This window comes from Chanodichthys erythropterus, chromosome 17 (genome assembly GCF_024489055.1).
Source record: "Chanodichthys erythropterus isolate Z2021 chromosome 17, ASM2448905v1, whole genome shotgun sequence".
NCBI classification, from domain to species: Eukaryota; Metazoa; Chordata; class Actinopteri; order Cypriniformes; family Xenocyprididae; genus Chanodichthys; species Chanodichthys erythropterus.
In genome coordinates this window covers 38222536-38241082 of record NC_090237.1, presented here as the reverse complement: position 1 = coordinate 38241082, position 18547 = coordinate 38222536, and the positions used below count along the sequence as shown (strand labels likewise).

The following is an 18547-nucleotide window of genomic DNA, read 5'->3' as shown; positions in this document are numbered from 1 at the left end:
TGATTTCGACACAAAAGATTCATAATGCTCCGAATCTTCCTGAAGCAGTGTTTTGAAATCGACCATCACTAAATAAGTCCTTATTTTGTTTTGTTTTTTGGCGCACCAAAAATATTCTCGTTGCTTTATAATATTAATATTGATCCACTGTACTCACATGAACTGATTTAAATATGTTTTTAGTACATTAATGGATCTTGAGAGAGGAAATGTCATTGCTGGCTATGCAGGCCTCACGGAGCCGTCAGATTTCAACTAAAATATCTCATCCACCCTCATGTCGTTCCACACCTGTAAGACCTTCGTTCATCTTCAAATTAAGATTAAGAGGTTTTTTTTCCCTCATAAAAAGCAACATAATAACCATCATTCAAGGTACAGAAAAGTACTAAAGACATCATTAAAATAGTCAACTTGACTACAGTGTTTCAACCTTAAAGGTGCAATATGTAAGATTTTTGCAGTAAAATATCCAAAAACCACTAGGCCAGTGTTATATATTTTGTTCATTTGAGCACTTACAATATCCCAAATGTTTGCAACTATTAGTAAATCATGAGAAAATTGCAATTTTAACCAAGGCTCCGGGACGTGTGAGGAGTCGCCTGTCAATGGCGTCATACCCGCGTTACCCTCGGTTTCTGGTTTTATAGAAACCATGGAAACACCAAAGACGCTTTAACATGTTTTAATAGACAAGGGAACAACTGTTTTGATATATTTATAGACAGAAATCTAATTATTGTTTAAATCTGATTTTATTTTTTTTTTTTTTTTTTTTTTTTTTTTTGTGAGTGTCATGCTTTACCATGCCTCAGAGAAAAACACTATTTTGTGAACTAGCTAACATAGCATAATCAGATGCAGCTTTATTTTTAGTAACAGTAAAACAGCATTTTCTCCATCATACAATACATTTAAATTAAATTTAATTAAATTAATTGCATGCCATTTATCAACAAAAGCCATCCAGTATTTAATCTGATATTCTAAAATGGATCTATCTTACTGCAGTGTGTAACAGTGTCTCACAGCAGCCGCCGAGCGAACGCACAGAGTAACGTTATAACATCATTTTCAACACACTCAAATGTATCTAATATGATAAACAGAGCTGCGTTACCTCATTATCATGACCGGAAAAGCAGAAGCGGCACCTGCGACTGTGTCATAATAAAAGTCCCGCTGCTCCACAACACTCGCTCCTGCTCTGCTTCATACTACAGTAACGTTAAAAATCACACCCATGAACATGATTTCTTCCCGAGTCCTATCCCGATTGTTTCCACCGTCCATTGAGGTGAAGACCACATGTCCCAAGATTCCACACTTAAACTTGGTGTCATCAAACTACACCTTTGTTTTGAATAGACCTCTAGAGGACAGAAATCTTACATATTGTACCTTTTTAATATGTTGATGTGATGAGAATACTTTTTGTTTGCAAAAACAAAAGTAACGCCTTTATTCAACAGATTTGTCTGTCCCTTGTCATTCTCCTAGTTATTTTCGTTGCAGAGCTTTCTGTGTTTACATCCGAATGCCGGCTCAGTATTGGCTGACTCTGGTCACGTGAGCAGCACGACGCGTGCGTGTGATGCTGACGCAGGAGCCAGCGCGTTCGGAATGACACAGAAGAGAAGATATTGTTGAATAAAGTTATTTTTGTTTTGTTTTGCGCACAAAAAGTATTCTCGTTGTTTCATAACATTAAGGTTGAACCACTGCAGTCACGTTCACTGTTTTAATGATGTCTTTACTACTTTTCTTGACCTTGAATGACAGTCATTTTTGCTTTCAATGGAGGGTGGAAAAACTTAACGGATTTCATCAAAAATATCTTAATTTGTGTTCTGAAGATGAACGAAGGTCTATGCGTCAACTTTTTTGTCCGTTTCCGAACTTATAACAACATAAATTCAGTTTGATACATAGATTTCTTATGACGTCAGAAGCAGTGTTGGGGTGACGCATTATAAATAACTTGAGTTACATAATCGGATTACTTGTTCAAGTAACTAGTAATGCATTACTTTTTCAGTTTGCTAATATCTAAGTTACTTTTTCACATGTATTGACTGACAGCTCTCATGTTGAGAGAAATAAAGGTCAGAGGTGTTGTGTGTGCTGTGTGAACATGATGGGTATTGTAGTTCTATACTAAATGTGAACATGCATTTACTCATCTCACTTGCACAAAAACATTCAGTTTTCCTCAAAATGAATAAAAACAGTGAAATGCAATCTAAGAATTTTTACTCAAACTTGTAATTGACTATATTACATTACACGCGTATACTTTATGTATTTAACCTCACTTTATTTACCAATGTCTTTGCTGCTGACATTCAATTATCTAATTCAACCGTACTAATATGCAAAAACTACTTATGACTTAGAAATATCCAATTCTTTAATCCAGAATCGCTGCACATCTGAGGTTTGTTTGAGCTGCGCCCTCTACTGTACAGGTATAAATATGCACTTCCTTCAGCCTGAGGCTTATTCGTTTCACTTTTGGTGTGAAAAGGACATAAAATTTGCCAAAAATATAACTTTTATTAACAAACAAACAAGCAAGCCCAGCTCAGGTGAGAGAAGTAACACATTACTTTTCATAAAAAGTAACTAACTTTTACTCTTCCAAAATTACTTTTTCAGGGAGTAACGCAATATTGTAATTCATTACTTTTAAAAGTAACTTTCCCCAACACTGGTCAGAAGACTTGAAATAATGAGTTTAGACTTGTGGTTAATCTGCTCGGACACCTCTGGGAACAAGAGAGAACACAGTACAAACTTGTGTGATTTTTCTAAGTGGTGATTACTATTCAAAAGTTTTGGGTCAGTAAGATTTTTTTTTTTTTTGTTTTGAGAGAAATGCATACTTTTATTCAGCACAGACACATTAAATTGCTCAAAGATGATTGTAAAGACATTTATAATGTTACAAAAAGTTTTCTATTTCAAATAAATGCTGTTCTTTTGAAGATCGTGAAAACGTGTATCTCAGTTTCCACAACTATTGAGCAGCACAACTGTTATTATATAATAAAAATTACTTCTTGAGCAGCAAATCTGCATATTGGAATAATTCCTGAAGAATCATGTGGCACGGGAGACTGAATTCAGCTTTGCCATTGATAAATTGTATAATATATTAATTAAATAGCATTCATAATTTCACAATATTACTGTTTTACTGTATTTTAATTAAATAAATGCAGCCTTGGAGATTTTCAAAAACATAAAAAATTGCACTTACCCAAACTTTTGAAGGGTAGTTAATGCTTATAATTGACTATTTTCATGTGTAAACTAATGTGATGTTGTGTGTTTCAGTTGTGTTATAGTCATCCTGAGCCCACAGAAAAACAAGCAGACTCACATATTTAATACCTCCAGGTAAATGGCGCACTTCTTATCTTTAGTTTCGCAGCACAATGTTGTACATTGTAACAGAATTAAGTCCAAATCATGTGTTTGTTACTTAGGAAAACCTTCAGTGCCTTGGCTTTCTCGCAGAATGGAAAATATTTGGTCACTGGTGAGGTAAGTGTTCTGAGATGTTTTATGAGGGCCAAAAGAATGACGACTGTGCTAAATGCCCTTCTCTGCAGCGTTTGAACGGGGAACATTGATCCTTATGGTTATCGTATGTATACGTGTTAGAGGAGGGCTTGCGTCTGGGCTGCTCTGTGCGTTCCGACACATTCCAGCTCCCCAGTTGCCATGGTGAGGCCCAGTGTCTGTCCCAACTTGGTAAACCAACAGAATCGCTGTTGCGACAGCAGATCACAAATGCAGTGCAATGGCTGCTTTGCTTTTTTTAGGCATCTGACTAATAATGCTGCATATTGCATGGGGGAGTTGGCAGGATTGTTCACTCAATTTTTTTTTAAATAAAGCTGCTTGAAGGTTCTTGGGTATTTTCCCTGTGTGTTTCACAGCAAGAATAACCTCAGATGGGTTTGGAACAGTGTGAGGGTGATGACAGAATTTTCAGTTTTGTGTGAACCATTTCTTCAACAGTTTGGGTTTGGGAGTCACAAGATTCCCCTGTTGTCTTCATATCACTGCAGCTGCGTTTAGATGAGGATTAGTCACCATTAAACTCTTGAAAGGCACATGTTGTCCTACATTCTGACACACATCATTATTTATTGGTGGCTGCTTTTTCCACTCATGCATCTGAGTAAATGAAAAGCAAATCAAAAATAGCATGCTACCATACTACTCGTACTGTAATGTGTAAGAGTAAAATATCCAAATTACCTACTATATTAGCCTAAGTTAAATAGGGTACTAGAGGCCATATTTTTAATTTTGCAAAGACTTTCTAAAGTCTTGGTTTGTGAATGTTGATGCTTTAATAACATAATTTAGGGGAGCGTTTATGCTGGGATGTGACAATTTGCAAATATTTCATGGAAATTTCATGGACACAGAAAAAAATCTATACTCTTATGTGGGTGGGAGAAGGTAACATGTTTTTCCTGTGGGAGCGGGAAAAGTCTGTCCCATGCAGGTCTCTACTGTGAATCGCGCGTTCAGCGATTCGTTACACATTTTTAGAGCAGCACAGGCTAGTGTTGTGAACACGGGGCGCAGGCAAATGTGATTTTCTGCAACAGTTCACTAATAATGCAGTTAATATGACTTACATCTTAGAAAAAATATTGTCTGTTTCAAAAATAGAAAAGAACAGTTCCAAACAAAACCAGAGCAGAACGTTTTCTAGCAATACACGATGGTTTTGTAATGAATATACAATTTTGATCGAATCGTTTGAGAAAGTGATTCAATGACCCATTCATAGGCTGTGTCCGAAAACCTAGGTAGCTGTTATAAGAGAATGACTTGTATGGCAGCGTTTGTGCATGAAGGTACCTCACAAAACTGATTTCGGACAGACTTCTGAGGCAGCGTAACAGTTTAATGATCTACAGCAAAATATGCGAGCTTTGGTGAGAACTAAACAAATATTTAATTACTACAGTAGTAATTTCTCGATAGAAATGATATCATAATTGAAATATGTTGGTCAAATTTGTACATTTATACACAAACTGAGCAGCAAATGCAACTTTTGGACGCCATCTTTATGTTTCTAGCTCAACTGTCATAGAATGGAAAGCACAGGATTGTGGGATATCAAAGGCAGCTAAGGATACATCTATGCTTCCTTTAAAAATCGATCATATGAAGGTATCTCATGAGACAGGAAGTGAAGCTAACATTGGACTCGGACATGCCTTGATGCCTTCCTATCTTGAAATGTGTCCTCAGAAGGCAGCATATTCCAGTTTTCGGACGCAGCCATAAAGACCATTGCTTAGTCATGTAAATGTAAATAAGCGTTTTGAACGAGTCGTTTTAAAAAATTGCTTTTCTTTTTTTTCCCCTGTTGCTGGCAGAGCGGGCACATGCCCTGTGTGCGGGTGTGGGACGTGGCAGAGAGGACGCAGGTGGCAGAGGTCCAGTGCCATAAGTATGGGGTGGCGTGTGTGGCGTTCTCACCCAACGGGAGCTATATAGTGTCTGTGGGATACCAGCACGACAGGACTGTCAGCGTCTGGGAGTGGAAGGTGGGTTTGACAGCCGTCTGCCCAGCTGCTGTGAATGGTAGTTTAACCCAAGAAAAGTGATATTGGAGTATAATAGTACAATAGTGTCAAGCTTACTAGTTTACAGGCAGTGTATTGGTATTCTTGTGCTCTTTAATTTGTACTTCTTGATCAACCTTTTTTTCCTTTATAAACATGGGCTATATTTTACATGACTGTTTTTATGTTTTGTGATGGTTGTTCATGAGTCTCTTGTTTGTCCTGAGCAGTTAAACTGAGCTCTGTTCTTCAGGAAAATCCTCCAGCTCCTGCAGATTCATCAGTTTTCAAGCATTTTTGCATATTTGAACCCTTTCCAGCAGTGACTGTTAGACATGTGTCGATATTCGGTAATACGATAACACGATAATGAGTGTGCACAATATTATCGCGGGCACTTCAAAATACCGTAAATAATTGTTTAATACTAATTATTCAAATTTAATGCATTTTAAGAATATTTTCTCTATCATCCGTATTAAAAAGCACAACACAGCTGAATGCTGTGTCAAAGGAACACATAACGAACGAACACATGGTGGAACGAGTGAAGGAGACGTGCTGAATTCACTTTCTGACAGCAGAGGATGCTGATGGTACAGCAGAAATGCAGCGGTTACCCCGGAAACCCCGTAAACAAAGCAGTGGCGCTACTGAACAGTTTTTAAAATGCATCAAAAAGCCATTCAATTTTTTTGTATTCGCAATGTTGTTCATCACAGCACCTAATACTTAAACCCCTGGTTTCACAGATGAGGCTTAAGCTGGTCTTAGACTAAAATGCATGTTTGAGCTGTTTTAACTGAAAGCAACTTGTATTGACATCTTAAAATATGTCAGTGCCAGTGTTTTGTCTCAATGCACATCAGTAATGTTTTTTCCAAATGTACCTTTATAAATTACTTAAATATTAAATAAGGCCTAATTCTCGTTTAGACTAAGCCTTGTCTGTGAAACCGGGCCAAAGACTTAATATGCTATTTTCAAACTCATTTTTATATTTTAATCTGGACTACAACATGCCCTATAATGATTGAAAATGTTCTGATTATTTGTTATTGTTCAGTAAAACTTGGTGTGACATAAAACTTGATTAGTTAATTCATTATTACCAAACTGACATTGAAAAATACTAATAAAGCATTTATTAATCTTGGTTAATGTTAATTTCTTAGTTAATGGTTAATAACATTATTGAAATCAAAAGAACTTATTCTGTGGACCTGAGATAAAACTAACAATGACCAGTTGTTTCTTAACTAACATTAACAAAAAATAATAGCTTCTGTAACAAACGTAGCTATTGCTCTTAATGCGTTAACTAACGTTAAATAATGAGACCTTATTGTAGAGCTCTTTCCATTGCCGCCCCCTTCTATGGAACCAATTGCCTTTGGACATCTGCCTCGCACCTTTGATTTCTATTTTTAAATCAAAATTGAAAACTCATCTTTACTCCCTGGCTTTTTAATATTATTATATTTCTGTTTATTGTCTGTTTTGTTTGGTTTTACTATTTTATTTTATGTTTCCTTACTCTGTGGGAATAAAATGTTATTTATAAAGTACATTTAAACATAGCAGAGCTATCCAAAGTGCTGAACAAAGTAAATAAGACATCGCTCAATCATTCATGTGCTGAATAATTAGGACATTTCTGACTCCACTTGATGGGCACATTGAACTACTCTAGTGATGTTTAGGTTATAGGGTGTTTAGAATGAATTCTGAGACACAAATGTTAACACATGTCATGCTCAGGAGGTAGGGAGCAGTGGACACTGCATAGAGATCCTGTCAATCGAAATGCAGCTTGTGAGTCTATTTTACAAGAAAGTATAAATAATGCTTTTAAATCTTTTGTTATGCTTGTAGAAGGGGACTGTTATCGCATCCAATAAGGTGTCCAGCCGTGTGCTTGCCGTATCTTTCTCGGAGGACAACAGCTACTTTGTTACCGCAGGGAACAGACATGTCAAGTTCTGGTACCTGGATGCCTCAAAGGAAAGACGGGTGAGACACTTGGCACATGTTGCTGCAGTCTACAGATGCACTGAAAATCCATTCGCTGAAAATGTGATGTTCTTAAAGACTAAAAATGCTTACTATTTAAAATAATTTAGATAGAGAGGTGTAGAGGTGGGCTTTAGAGGCAGGGACAAGTAATGACCCAATATGGCAGCATCAATTTATGATTTTAATAAATCTAATCATATACACAAATGTTATTGCATGCTGTTTTATAATGTGCTACAAATAGTCTGCCCCTATCTAACAACTATTTACACTTTTTGCAAAAAAATACTGCTATTTCAGCTTCTGCAACTTGATTTTGGTGGCATGCTAATTCAGTCCTGTTCACAACCTTATATTTCCAAGTGTGCTGATATGAATTGAAGTGTTTACTGCAGTTTCCTGTGTTTGCCCACATCCTTCTGTGACTGTGTTGGTTTTCTAACCAGATGGAGCACAAAACACTTGTTTTTCACTGATCAGATATGCACACAATTTTGTCATGTTGTTATTGAAGCATTTGTGAAGATTATCACCTGTTTTCGGCTCCTGCAGGTGAACAGCACAGTGCCTCTGATTGGTCGCTCAGGGTTGCTCGGGGAGCATCAGAACAGTCAGTTCTGTGGTTTGGCGTGTGGCCGTGGCTCTATGGCCAGCAGCACCTACTGCATCACACACACGGGTCTGCTGTGCCAGTTCAACAGCAACCGACAACTGGATTCCTGGGTTGATCTCAAGGCAAGTTACACACTGCCTTCATTTTATTACTGTAATGCAGTGTTTCCCAACACTATTAAAGGATTAGTTCACCCAAAAATGAAAATTCTGTCATTGTCGTTCCATGCCTGTAACACCTTCGTTCATCTTCAGAACACAAATTAAGATATTTTTGATGAAATCTGTGTGCTATCTGGCATATATATATATATATATATATATAATTTTTTTTTTTTTTTTTTTGTGTAAAACAATAAAAAAATGACATTATTCAACAGTTTCCAACAGTTTCTTCTCTTCTGTGTCATTCTTCCATGCTGTTGACGTAGTGAACACAGTGCAGTGCTTACGTGTTTACATCCAAATGCTGGCTCATTATTGGCAGACACTGATCATGTGATCAGCACGACGCATGCGTGTGATGCTGACGCAGGAGCCAGCCAATAATGAGCCAGCATTTTCACATAGAATCTGGAAGCGCTGGATGTAAACAGCATATGAGAATGACACAGAAGAGAAGATATTGTTGAATAGTTTTTTTGTTTGTTTTTTCTTTTCTTTTTGCGCACAAAGTATTCTCGTTGTTTCAAAACATTAAGGTTCAACCTCTGCAGTCACATCCTCTGTTTTAATCATGTGTCATCTACCTTTCTGGACCTTGAATGTAATACTTGAGTTTCTTTCTATGGGAAATAAAAAAAAAAAAAAAACTCGGATTTCATCAAAAATATCTTAATTTGCTTTCTGAAGATGAATGAAGGTCTTGCGGTGCAGAACGACATGGGGGTGAGAAATTGACAATTTTCATTTTTGGGTGAACTAACCCTTATTAGCTAGTAAAGCTCTGTACAATATTCAAGTGTTTATTCAGACTGTCAGTTCAAATCAGATTTTTGTGCATATCTGATTGAAATCCGATCAGGTTAAGCAAGTGTGGTTTGAAATCCTATTCAAGTCACATTTCTTGAAATCCGTTTCAGTCTGACTGCTCTGATCGGATTTCGTGTCGTTTGTGACTTTCTCACGTGGTAGGCATATGCCTACCACCGCAACGTCATTGCCATAGAAACCAATGCAGATATTTTGGAAAACGAAAGCACCATGGACACACACATCAGATCTGAACAGTTGCGATACACAACGTGAACAGTCAATAATGTTATCAGATTCCAATCTGATAAACCTAATCGGATTTGGACTGACAGTGTGAACGTAGCCTGTCTCAGAGCCAAGCAGGGTTTATAGGATGGTATTTAGAAAGTATGCTGTCATGTGTCTTTGTTTTGTTATTGTAGACGACGTCTGCACAGTGCTTATCGGTGAGTGAGACATTTGTTTTCTGCGGTTGTGCTGATGGCACAGTGCGCGTGTTCAGCCCTCAGGACCTGCGTTACGTCACCACTCTCCACCGGCCACACTGCTTGGGAGTAGATGTGTCTCAGGGCACACAGCCTGGGTAAGAGTCTTTCAGACGAGCCTGCGCTAATAAGGACTGTAATAGAGCTGCAACTATATAAGTTTGTTGATTTAAACGGGTCATATGATGCTTTTTAATGTTTTCCTGCCACATGAGTCAGAATCTGACTCATCCTTGAACTGATACTCTAATACAGATGATATTAACCATTTTTAGAAATGGTTTTGAAGCCTTGGAAGCTGAAGCTCATGATTATGATAAGGGTTGTTACATTACCAACATGCTTGAGGTGTTTGGCCAATCACAATGCACTGTGCCAACTGGCCAATCAGCTCTCTGGCTTTTCGGAAGGAGGTGGCTCTGTAGAAATCAGTGTTTCAGACAGACTGGGAATACCAATGTATAATGTTTCATAATGTTTATTTTTACTTTTAAAGCATGTTATTCTATTCTAGTACACCCAGTAAACAAAATAATGAACTTTTAAAATAGCATTATATGACCCCTTTAATACTTTAATTAATTGGTAAAATATGCATTGGTTTCCTTTTTGTATGTTTGCATGCCAGTGCCTTTTTTTTTTAACCCTCTGGCCCTCTTCGTTTAGGTGTCACACTTACCTTCTTTACGGTCAAAAGTGACCGAAGCCTTGGAAAGTAACTTTTTTGTTCCTCAGGAAAACCAATGTAATATATTCTTGTTCTATAATATTTTTTGATTATTATATAAAATTTTGAGGGTATTTTATGATACTATGCAATATTTATACAATTTTTATTAACTATTTTTGCCCATTGAAAATAATAGAATTTTTTTTTTAACATATTTTTAAATTATTTTTCAATTAAAGCAGTATTCCATGTTAAAATAGAGACAAGGCATTTAAAATAATTTTTTTGAAGGTAGATTAGTGCCATTTGGTGAGAGTAAAAAAAGAAAAACTTATGCAATGCCATGTCGTAACCACTAGATTCCCATAGAGCTCTATATAAAATTCTCTAGTGGTTTTTGGACACACACACTTATTTTTATTAAGTTTTGGATATGGATTTAAACTTAGACATTCTCAAAGACTACTTTTTGTCAAGGTTTAGATTTTTATTTATTTTTTTATGTTGATTTGAAGCATCGGTTTTTGCATTAATTTTACTACAGTCAAACCTGAACATAGAGGGCGCCATTTTGTTACACGTAACATCAAAATTCAATAAAAAATAACAAAAATGAACAGGTGTGTTTTATAACAGCTTAAAAAATCTGTGTTTGATCTGATTTCATCCTCTTATTTGAGTTTTGGCTCAATTTTACCATACTATTACAGCCACACTGGTTCATTTGTATGTGTATAATGGTGTGTTGTGTGTGTGTTTGTCTGTGAATGTGTGTAAGTGAGTGGGTGTTTCTATTTTGTACTCTTGGTGTTTTAGAGTGTAACCCCTTTCTTGCAGTTAATTTTTTACTGCTTTGTGGCTGAATTTTTGCTTTTATTTCACACATTTGCATAAACTTGCTCTGTCTTATAGTCGTGCTGGTTCATATATATGTGTGTGGGGGGAGGGGGGTGGGGGGGTGTTTGTGTCTATTTTGCACTCTTGGCATTTCAGAGTGTCCCCCCTTCAGTGCTGCACACTTTGTTTCTGCACAGTGTCTGATTTGTAGTTTGTACCAACAAAAGATTCTCTGAGTTGTTGTATTTTTTCGTATTTCCCATTCATTTCCTATGTCGGTCATTTTTGACCGAAAAGAAGGTAAGTGTGACTATTTTTTTTACGATGCCTTAACATGTCCGAATCATGTCCTTGATTTTTTTGTGTGTTCATATTGGTAATGCTACAAAAGTCACCAAGTGTCATCTCATTCCGACAAAGCTACGATTTTTAACAATTCAAAATATAAAATCTTTCGGTCAGAAATGACCGAAGAAGGCCAGAGATGTCAGATGCAGTCATGTTAAAATTAGTTGAGCTTTACCAGACGTGTCAAGAGACACTGTGTTTTTGTTGCGCTCCATCTAGCTGTTTTTGAACTTAAGGACACGTCCTGTGTGAACGCCTGCTTGGACCACAAAAGCAAATATACAGGGGTTGGACAATGAAACTGAAACACTGGCCAATATAGTGTTGGAGGGTTCACGCCTCTATATACACAGCCTGGTGACCAATCTTCAGTGATTTTACAGTCCGTCGGTAAGAGCAGAGTGCGAAGGTTGAATTAGCAGAGCGGTAGCACAGCTGCACATACAATATTGCAATCCACACAACATAAAGAGAGACATATCAGAGTTCAAAAGGGAACAAAATGTTGGTGCTTGTCTTGCTGGCTTATCTGTGACCAGGACAGCAAGTCTTTTATTGTGTTTTTAACTAGGGACTTTGGGGAGGTACTCTGTGCGTTTCAACTGCAGGAACCAGGGTCTAAATTAAGTTCCGGGTAAAAATTCCCCCTTCAGAAAGTCCCTGCTCATGAGGTAGTACTTTTTCAAAGTTCAGGAAAGTTCAAAGTTTCAGGGGTGGAACTTGGCCATTGAACATGCTGATTGGTTGAATTAATGCAGCATTTTATTTCATCCACCATTTTTTTTTTTTTTTAAATCTTTGCTATTTGAATCAAAATTGTCGTTTATAAATTACGACCGATGGACCGACAACAAGGTCCAGGCTTTATCAAGCTTATATCAAGCGTGCCACATGAGTGAAGCCAAAGCGCCTTGATCGCCCCCAGGTGTCTGGATGCAGTATAGGTCATAAACCCCGTTCGCTCCATGTAATGTAATGGGACGCGAGACAAACTAAATGGTTAAATTACATGTCAAATATTTTTTTCTTCCAAAGATGGTTTCTGTCATTTTAGGTAGTTTTTATCATGCTGATGTTAGTTATATGTTTGTTCTTTTAAATAAGTTTGTTTTTAGTTAGTAATTTAATGCTATAAAAATGCATGTTTTGACGTCATGATTGACAGCTGAGGTTGACAGATTTTCTGAGCGAAATAGGGATGAGCATTTTTCCAAAATATTGTATTCGAATATTTGGGCTCATAAAAAATGAATATTCAAATATTTATTTAAATTTTTTTTTTTTTTTTTTTTACATTTCATCAAGATTTTGTAACCATTTCTGAACAAGCTTACGATTAAACACAAGCTTAAATTATATCTTAAGGTTTTCTTTTAGTTCAAAGAATTAAACCATATGTGTAAACAGAAAACATTAAGAAAAAAAACATTAAATATCAAGCAGCGTGAATGGGGAAAAAGACTAATAAAGCAGACAGCGCCCGTTATCGTACAAAACGTAAGGTACATAATACAGTATATGATTATCGTGTTTATATTTTTTCACATGTTCATGTTGAGAAAAACAATATCCACATGCTCAGGTGAGAAAACGAGCTGCGCTGACAGACGTTAGAGACACAAAGATAATGATAAAACATAATGGTGTGCTAAGCTAAGTTTCTAACAGCAGCACTTTGTTTTCTGTTCGTAAATATATCTCCCTCTATGAAACTTAAAGGAAGCATGTGTCTCAATCATTTTGCTATCAGATAAGTTATCATCTTGGCTCACTCGGGTATAATCGCTTACCTATCGTGAATGCAGTGATGGACAGCTGTCTTTCCTCTCTGGTGTTTAGATTTCATGTGCTTTCTCAATGTGGTGGTGATATTATGATAACTCAGTTTCATTAATTCATTTGATCAAAAGTAATTCCATTGTGTAAGATCATTTGCATCCAAGTAATTCCAAACTTTGCGAGGCAGACGACAACATTGTCAATCAAATAAAACACGCTCCACAGCGCCACCCGGTGCATTTAGTTATAACTGCGAGTTTTAGTGCTCGGGATTTATAATGGATTCACTGCATTTATGGCCAGCAAAGCAACATAGTAAAATTTGAATATTTTTATTTTTCGAATATTAATTACAGATCGAATATTCGACTATTTGTGCACACCCCTAGAGCGAATTAGTCACTAAAGCACCAATGGACTGCATTAACCAATTCTGCGTGTGTGGGCGAGTGTGGGCAGGACTTTGATATCGCAGCTCTACTTCACACTCACTACTGCGCAGACTTGAGATGTTAGCGCCATATTGGCACACTGTCAGCTTCACTTACTACAATGGGAGAGAGTTGAAGGTGTGTTGTCCATCTTTTTTAAATGCAGTCTATGGCTTATATGCGGAAGACGAAATCCAGCGGGAACTGGAAAGTCGCGTGCAGTCTTATGTCACTGGATTAATCTTCACAGTACTTTAGACTGCAATGGAAACGCGGACGGTAACCGGTCTGGGGGGAAAAAGTTCCAGGGACAATTTGTTCCGGCCAATTTCAGTGGAAACGAGGCTATAGTGACCCGGCCACTGTTCTGGAAGAGGATTGGCTCCGAAACCATGTGGCCACTGTGAAGGACTTGTCTGTCATTCCCAAGATGAACTGATGCTGTTTGGTTGCAAAAAGAGGCCCTACACCATACTAATAAATAAACGCCTAAAACCAGGTGTTTCAGTTTCACTTTCCAACCCCTGTAGATACACAATATGGTACACCATATTTTATGGGGGAAACAGTTGCACCTGAATGTAAGTGACACCAGGTAAAATTTGCTTTTCTGAGAGGGAAAAACACTAGTCACATTGTATTGTTGTACGGTCTTAAATGATGTAAAATACTGGTAATTAAAATGAAACATTTACAGACATTATAAACACCATAAACATGTATTCGTTTCCCTCACTCCACAAAAAAGGCTTTCAAATTTAATGGTATTCAGAACAAGAATTTAAAAATATTAATATAAAACACAAACTTATTTATAGTGACATTATTTAAATTATTATTTTCTTTTATTTTATTTTATTATCAAACTAATTTAAAGCTCAACTGAATAGCTGGCATGTGGGAAATTACTTGCACAAACTGTTAATGTTAAATGTGAGGTAAGATTAAAAATTGAATCTCTTTACCTTCATTTACCAATAAACAAAGATGATTAATGATTTCTGTAATTGAGTTTATTGTAAGGTGAGCAGCATGCAAAGCCAGCATATATCTTAATCCAGATTTATGATCTCGCGTACCTCTCATTCTGCTTGAATCCAAGCGTTTCCATATTCTCTGCCATTATTACTAAAACTTTATTCTTTGTACTTCACGAGTCATATCCAAAAAAAAAAAAAAAACTTTCACAAGTGCAAAAATGTTTGGCGTACTTTAACTTTGGAATATGTCACATGTTTCAGATGATAAAAAACATGACTTGTATTCCAGAAAATATGACACTTAGAATTCAGACATGTAGCTTTAATATAAACTTATTTTATTTCAGCTAGTGCTAAAATAACCAAAACGAAATCTTAATAATAAAAAACCTTTAGACCTATTTATTTGAAAAAATCAAATAACAAATTTACTAAAACTTTAACTAGAATTAATATATTATTTTTTAATTTTTTTTAATAAACATCATGTTAAAATCAAATGTTAACTATCAAACTTTTTTTTATTTTTTTTTATTTGCATACTTCTCTTTTTATAGGCATTTATTCGGTGCAAACCCAGAAGCGCAGTATCCAGATACCCTGGCTTTAACCTTTGACCCTGTGACCAGGCACTTGACGTGTGTGTATAATGACCACAGTGTGTACGTGTGGGACGTGCGGGACATTCGAAATGTTGGGAAGGTCTATTCAGCTCTGTACCACAGCGGATGTGTGTGGAGTGTGGAGGTGCGTTAGTGACATCAGTTCATATTGAGATTATCAGATGAACTATACAAAAGGCCAATTTATTAATGCGTTAATATTCTCTGCAGACCTACCCTGACCTTGGAGATTCATCAGGATGTCTGTCGCCCGGCTCTTTCCTCACATGTTCATCTGATAACACCATCCGCCTGTGGAAAAGTGAGTCCCCGCAGAGTCACGGCTCAGGGCTCGGCCTTCGCCACAACCTTTACAGCCAGGTATGGACTACTGCTAGACTGCATTGGGCCAGGACATGACAGCATTCGAAAAGATTTTCATACTTTGTCTGAACAACAGAGAACACATATTTTGCTTTTTTATTTATATATATTTATTTATTTATTTATTTGGGGTTTGTACAGTCTTGAAAAACCTGTAAAAGTCATGGAGTTTTAAGGAATTTTAACTTTGGAGAAGTCATGGAAATTTGTTTCACAAATATCTTTGTACTAGAATGTTTAATGATTATACTTGAATTAGAATACTTGGAGTTTATTAAAAGATTAGTTCCCTTCAGAATTGAAAATTTCCTGACAATTTACTCACCCTCATGTCATCCAAGATGTTTATGTCTGTCTTTCTTCAGTGGAAAAGAAATGAAGGTTTTTGAGAAAAACATTCCAGGATTTTTCTCCATGTAGTGGACTTCACTGGGGTTTAACGGGTTGAAGGATCAGATTACAGTTTCAGTGCAGCTTCAAAGAGCTCTACATGATCCCAGACGAGGAATAAGGGTCTTATCTAGTGAAATGACATATAAACAAGGTTGTAGTACAGAAGACTCAGTGGCAGCCTTAGTACATATTGTCTAGTACATAACATCTAGACAAAACTAACAACTATGTAAGAACTATATTCTTTGACTTATCTGCCTTTGATGCAATTTAAGTTGATATTCTTGTCGAAAGTAATACAACTAGATGTAAACCCCTAAAGCATGATTTCAGGCAGCTTCGTGTCATGTAGGCACTACAAACTATGACTGGTGTGGCACAGACAAAAGATGGTCATTGCGACACTGTAAAGTGATGGCACTATAACGCCATATGCGTAAAAAAATCATAATTTAACATTACATTACCAGCTCGAAAAATTAGCTAATTTGACTAGAAACACTCGAGACTGGAAATGTAAAGGATAATTCCGCTATGAGTCGGGCGAGACTTCCGCATTCAGAAAAAAAGGTGGATATGAATAAAAGCCTAAATGAACACTGTTCATCATATAAAGTGATGATGTCTCTTCAGAGGACTTGGATTAATCCCCTTGATTCATATGGAGGAACGCATATCTCTTAGGTTTCATTAACCCTTAAATGCATACCTCGGGTCTTTAGTGACCCGGGACGTCATTCACTACCCTCCTCCTCGTTCATTTTTTAAAGTTAGACATCAACCTTCTTGGTATTCCTCAATCAATTCATTATAAAGAATATAACAAGAAAAAAATCATAAAATTATAAGAGTGCCTATTTTTGTATTAATTTTTTGTAAAAAATTGTATAGGGTCGCTAAGGACCCGAGGTGTGTATGAGTGTAGATTTATTTTTTCTGCACAACAATAATTAAATCTTAGATGACAGAATAAGTGCAATTCACCTTTATTCCACAAGGTGGCAATGTCTGATACACAATGCTGAAGTGACGACTCATTCAGACCAAAAAATGAAATATGAAAACCATGAAATGGCTCAAATGGAGCGAGTACTGAACGCAATCAAATATGACTGTAACTGTCACTGATGGATCTGGTGAAACTGTTAGCGATCAAAATATTGATTTTAAAGATTTTGAAAATTATATAGTTTTGAGAATACATTTGAGATCGCGAATGGGCTCATATTCATGACCTCAAACATAAAACTAGTCCATTATTTGCGGAATTTACTGTGAAATGAGCTCTGACGAGGACCGTGATGATGGCATAAAACATCTGCTCAAACGGAGCCGTTCCAAGCTCCAAAAGGTAACAAAATATGATTTATTTTATTCTTCTGTAATTGTATAATATAAAACTCCTCTGATATTAGAGTGTTGCGACAGGTAGAGATCCTGCGTTAGACATGGATCCGGGTCGATAAAGACCCGAATATGTAAGAATGATTGGCGAAACAGTCATGCATTTAAGGGTTAAAAATATCTAAATTTGTTTCGAAGATGAATAAAAGTCTTACGGGAACTTTGGAACGACATGAGGGTGAGTAATTGATGACCGAATCATTTGCCAATTCTTCTTGTGTTGACCGATTTGGTGTATGTGAACGTGTTTCAGGACATCGTAAGGATAGTATATGTGGACGATGACACGCAGTACCTCAAAGCTGAGGCTGAGAAAGTTGAGGGAGGAAGCCAGGATGGTAAATCTGGGATCAGGGTGCTGGGAATCAGCCCAGATGGCCAGCATTTGGCTGCCGGAGACCGCAGTGGAAACCTGAGGTGAGGAGAATGAAGAGTCTGTGCAGAGAACTAAATCATAAATGAACCTGTATGCTGAATCAACGGCGTCTTCTTCAGGATCTTCGGCTTGCAGTTTATGGACGAGCTGCAGAAAATCGAGGCTCATGATTCGGAGGTCTTGTGTCTAGCCTTCTCTCCTAGTGAGACCGGTAAGTGAGCCTTTCTGTTTCAAATACATATTTGTACTTGGCTGCTTATGCAGTAGAAAGTTGACCTGATTAGAGAAAACGGAGGAAAAAGGCTGCTGTCTTCCCTTTTGCTAAATGGGAAGGAAAACACCCATAATACACTGGGCATGTTGCCATCCAAGGCCACTCCCACCAGTCTGATATGGATACGCTTACCAGAGTCAGATACCGCCTTGCTTTAGTAGGAAATACTTCTTAGCAAACTTTCAGTTATGGTGTCAACTTGTGTTGCTCCCAGGTGCAAGAATTCAGAGAGTAAATGTTTAGCATGAGTGAGTTACTTCCGGTTTCCAGCGAAGGATCCAGTGTGTTGTTGGCAGTGGCTAAAGCCCCGGATATACTTCTGAAAAACCTCTGTGTTTGTATTCCGCTTTTCAAATGACCATGAACACTGCGTTT

The 18547-nt window shown here is 37.1% G+C and overlaps 1 protein-coding gene across 2 annotated transcripts in view; it reads left to right on the top strand.

The window, feature by feature from the left end:
* Nucleotides 1–18547, top strand: part of wdr62 (WD repeat domain 62) — a 48107-nt gene that overhangs the window by 1376 nt on the left and 28184 nt on the right. For both annotated transcript variants that reach the window (XM_067364321.1, XM_067364320.1), the window contains exons 3-12: nucleotides 3343–3405; nucleotides 3495–3552; nucleotides 5418–5588; nucleotides 7482–7619; nucleotides 8175–8357; nucleotides 9632–9792; nucleotides 15297–15486; nucleotides 15573–15722; nucleotides 17776–17939; nucleotides 18018–18109. In XM_067364321.1, coding sequence (XP_067220422.1) covers nucleotides 3343–3405; nucleotides 3495–3552; nucleotides 5418–5588; nucleotides 7482–7619; nucleotides 8175–8357; nucleotides 9632–9792; nucleotides 15297–15486; nucleotides 15573–15722; nucleotides 17776–17939; nucleotides 18018–18109 — 1370 coding nt within the window. The remainder of the gene's footprint in view (nucleotides 1–3342; nucleotides 3406–3494; nucleotides 3553–5417; nucleotides 5589–7481; nucleotides 7620–8174; nucleotides 8358–9631; nucleotides 9793–15296; nucleotides 15487–15572; nucleotides 15723–17775; nucleotides 17940–18017; nucleotides 18110–18547) is intronic.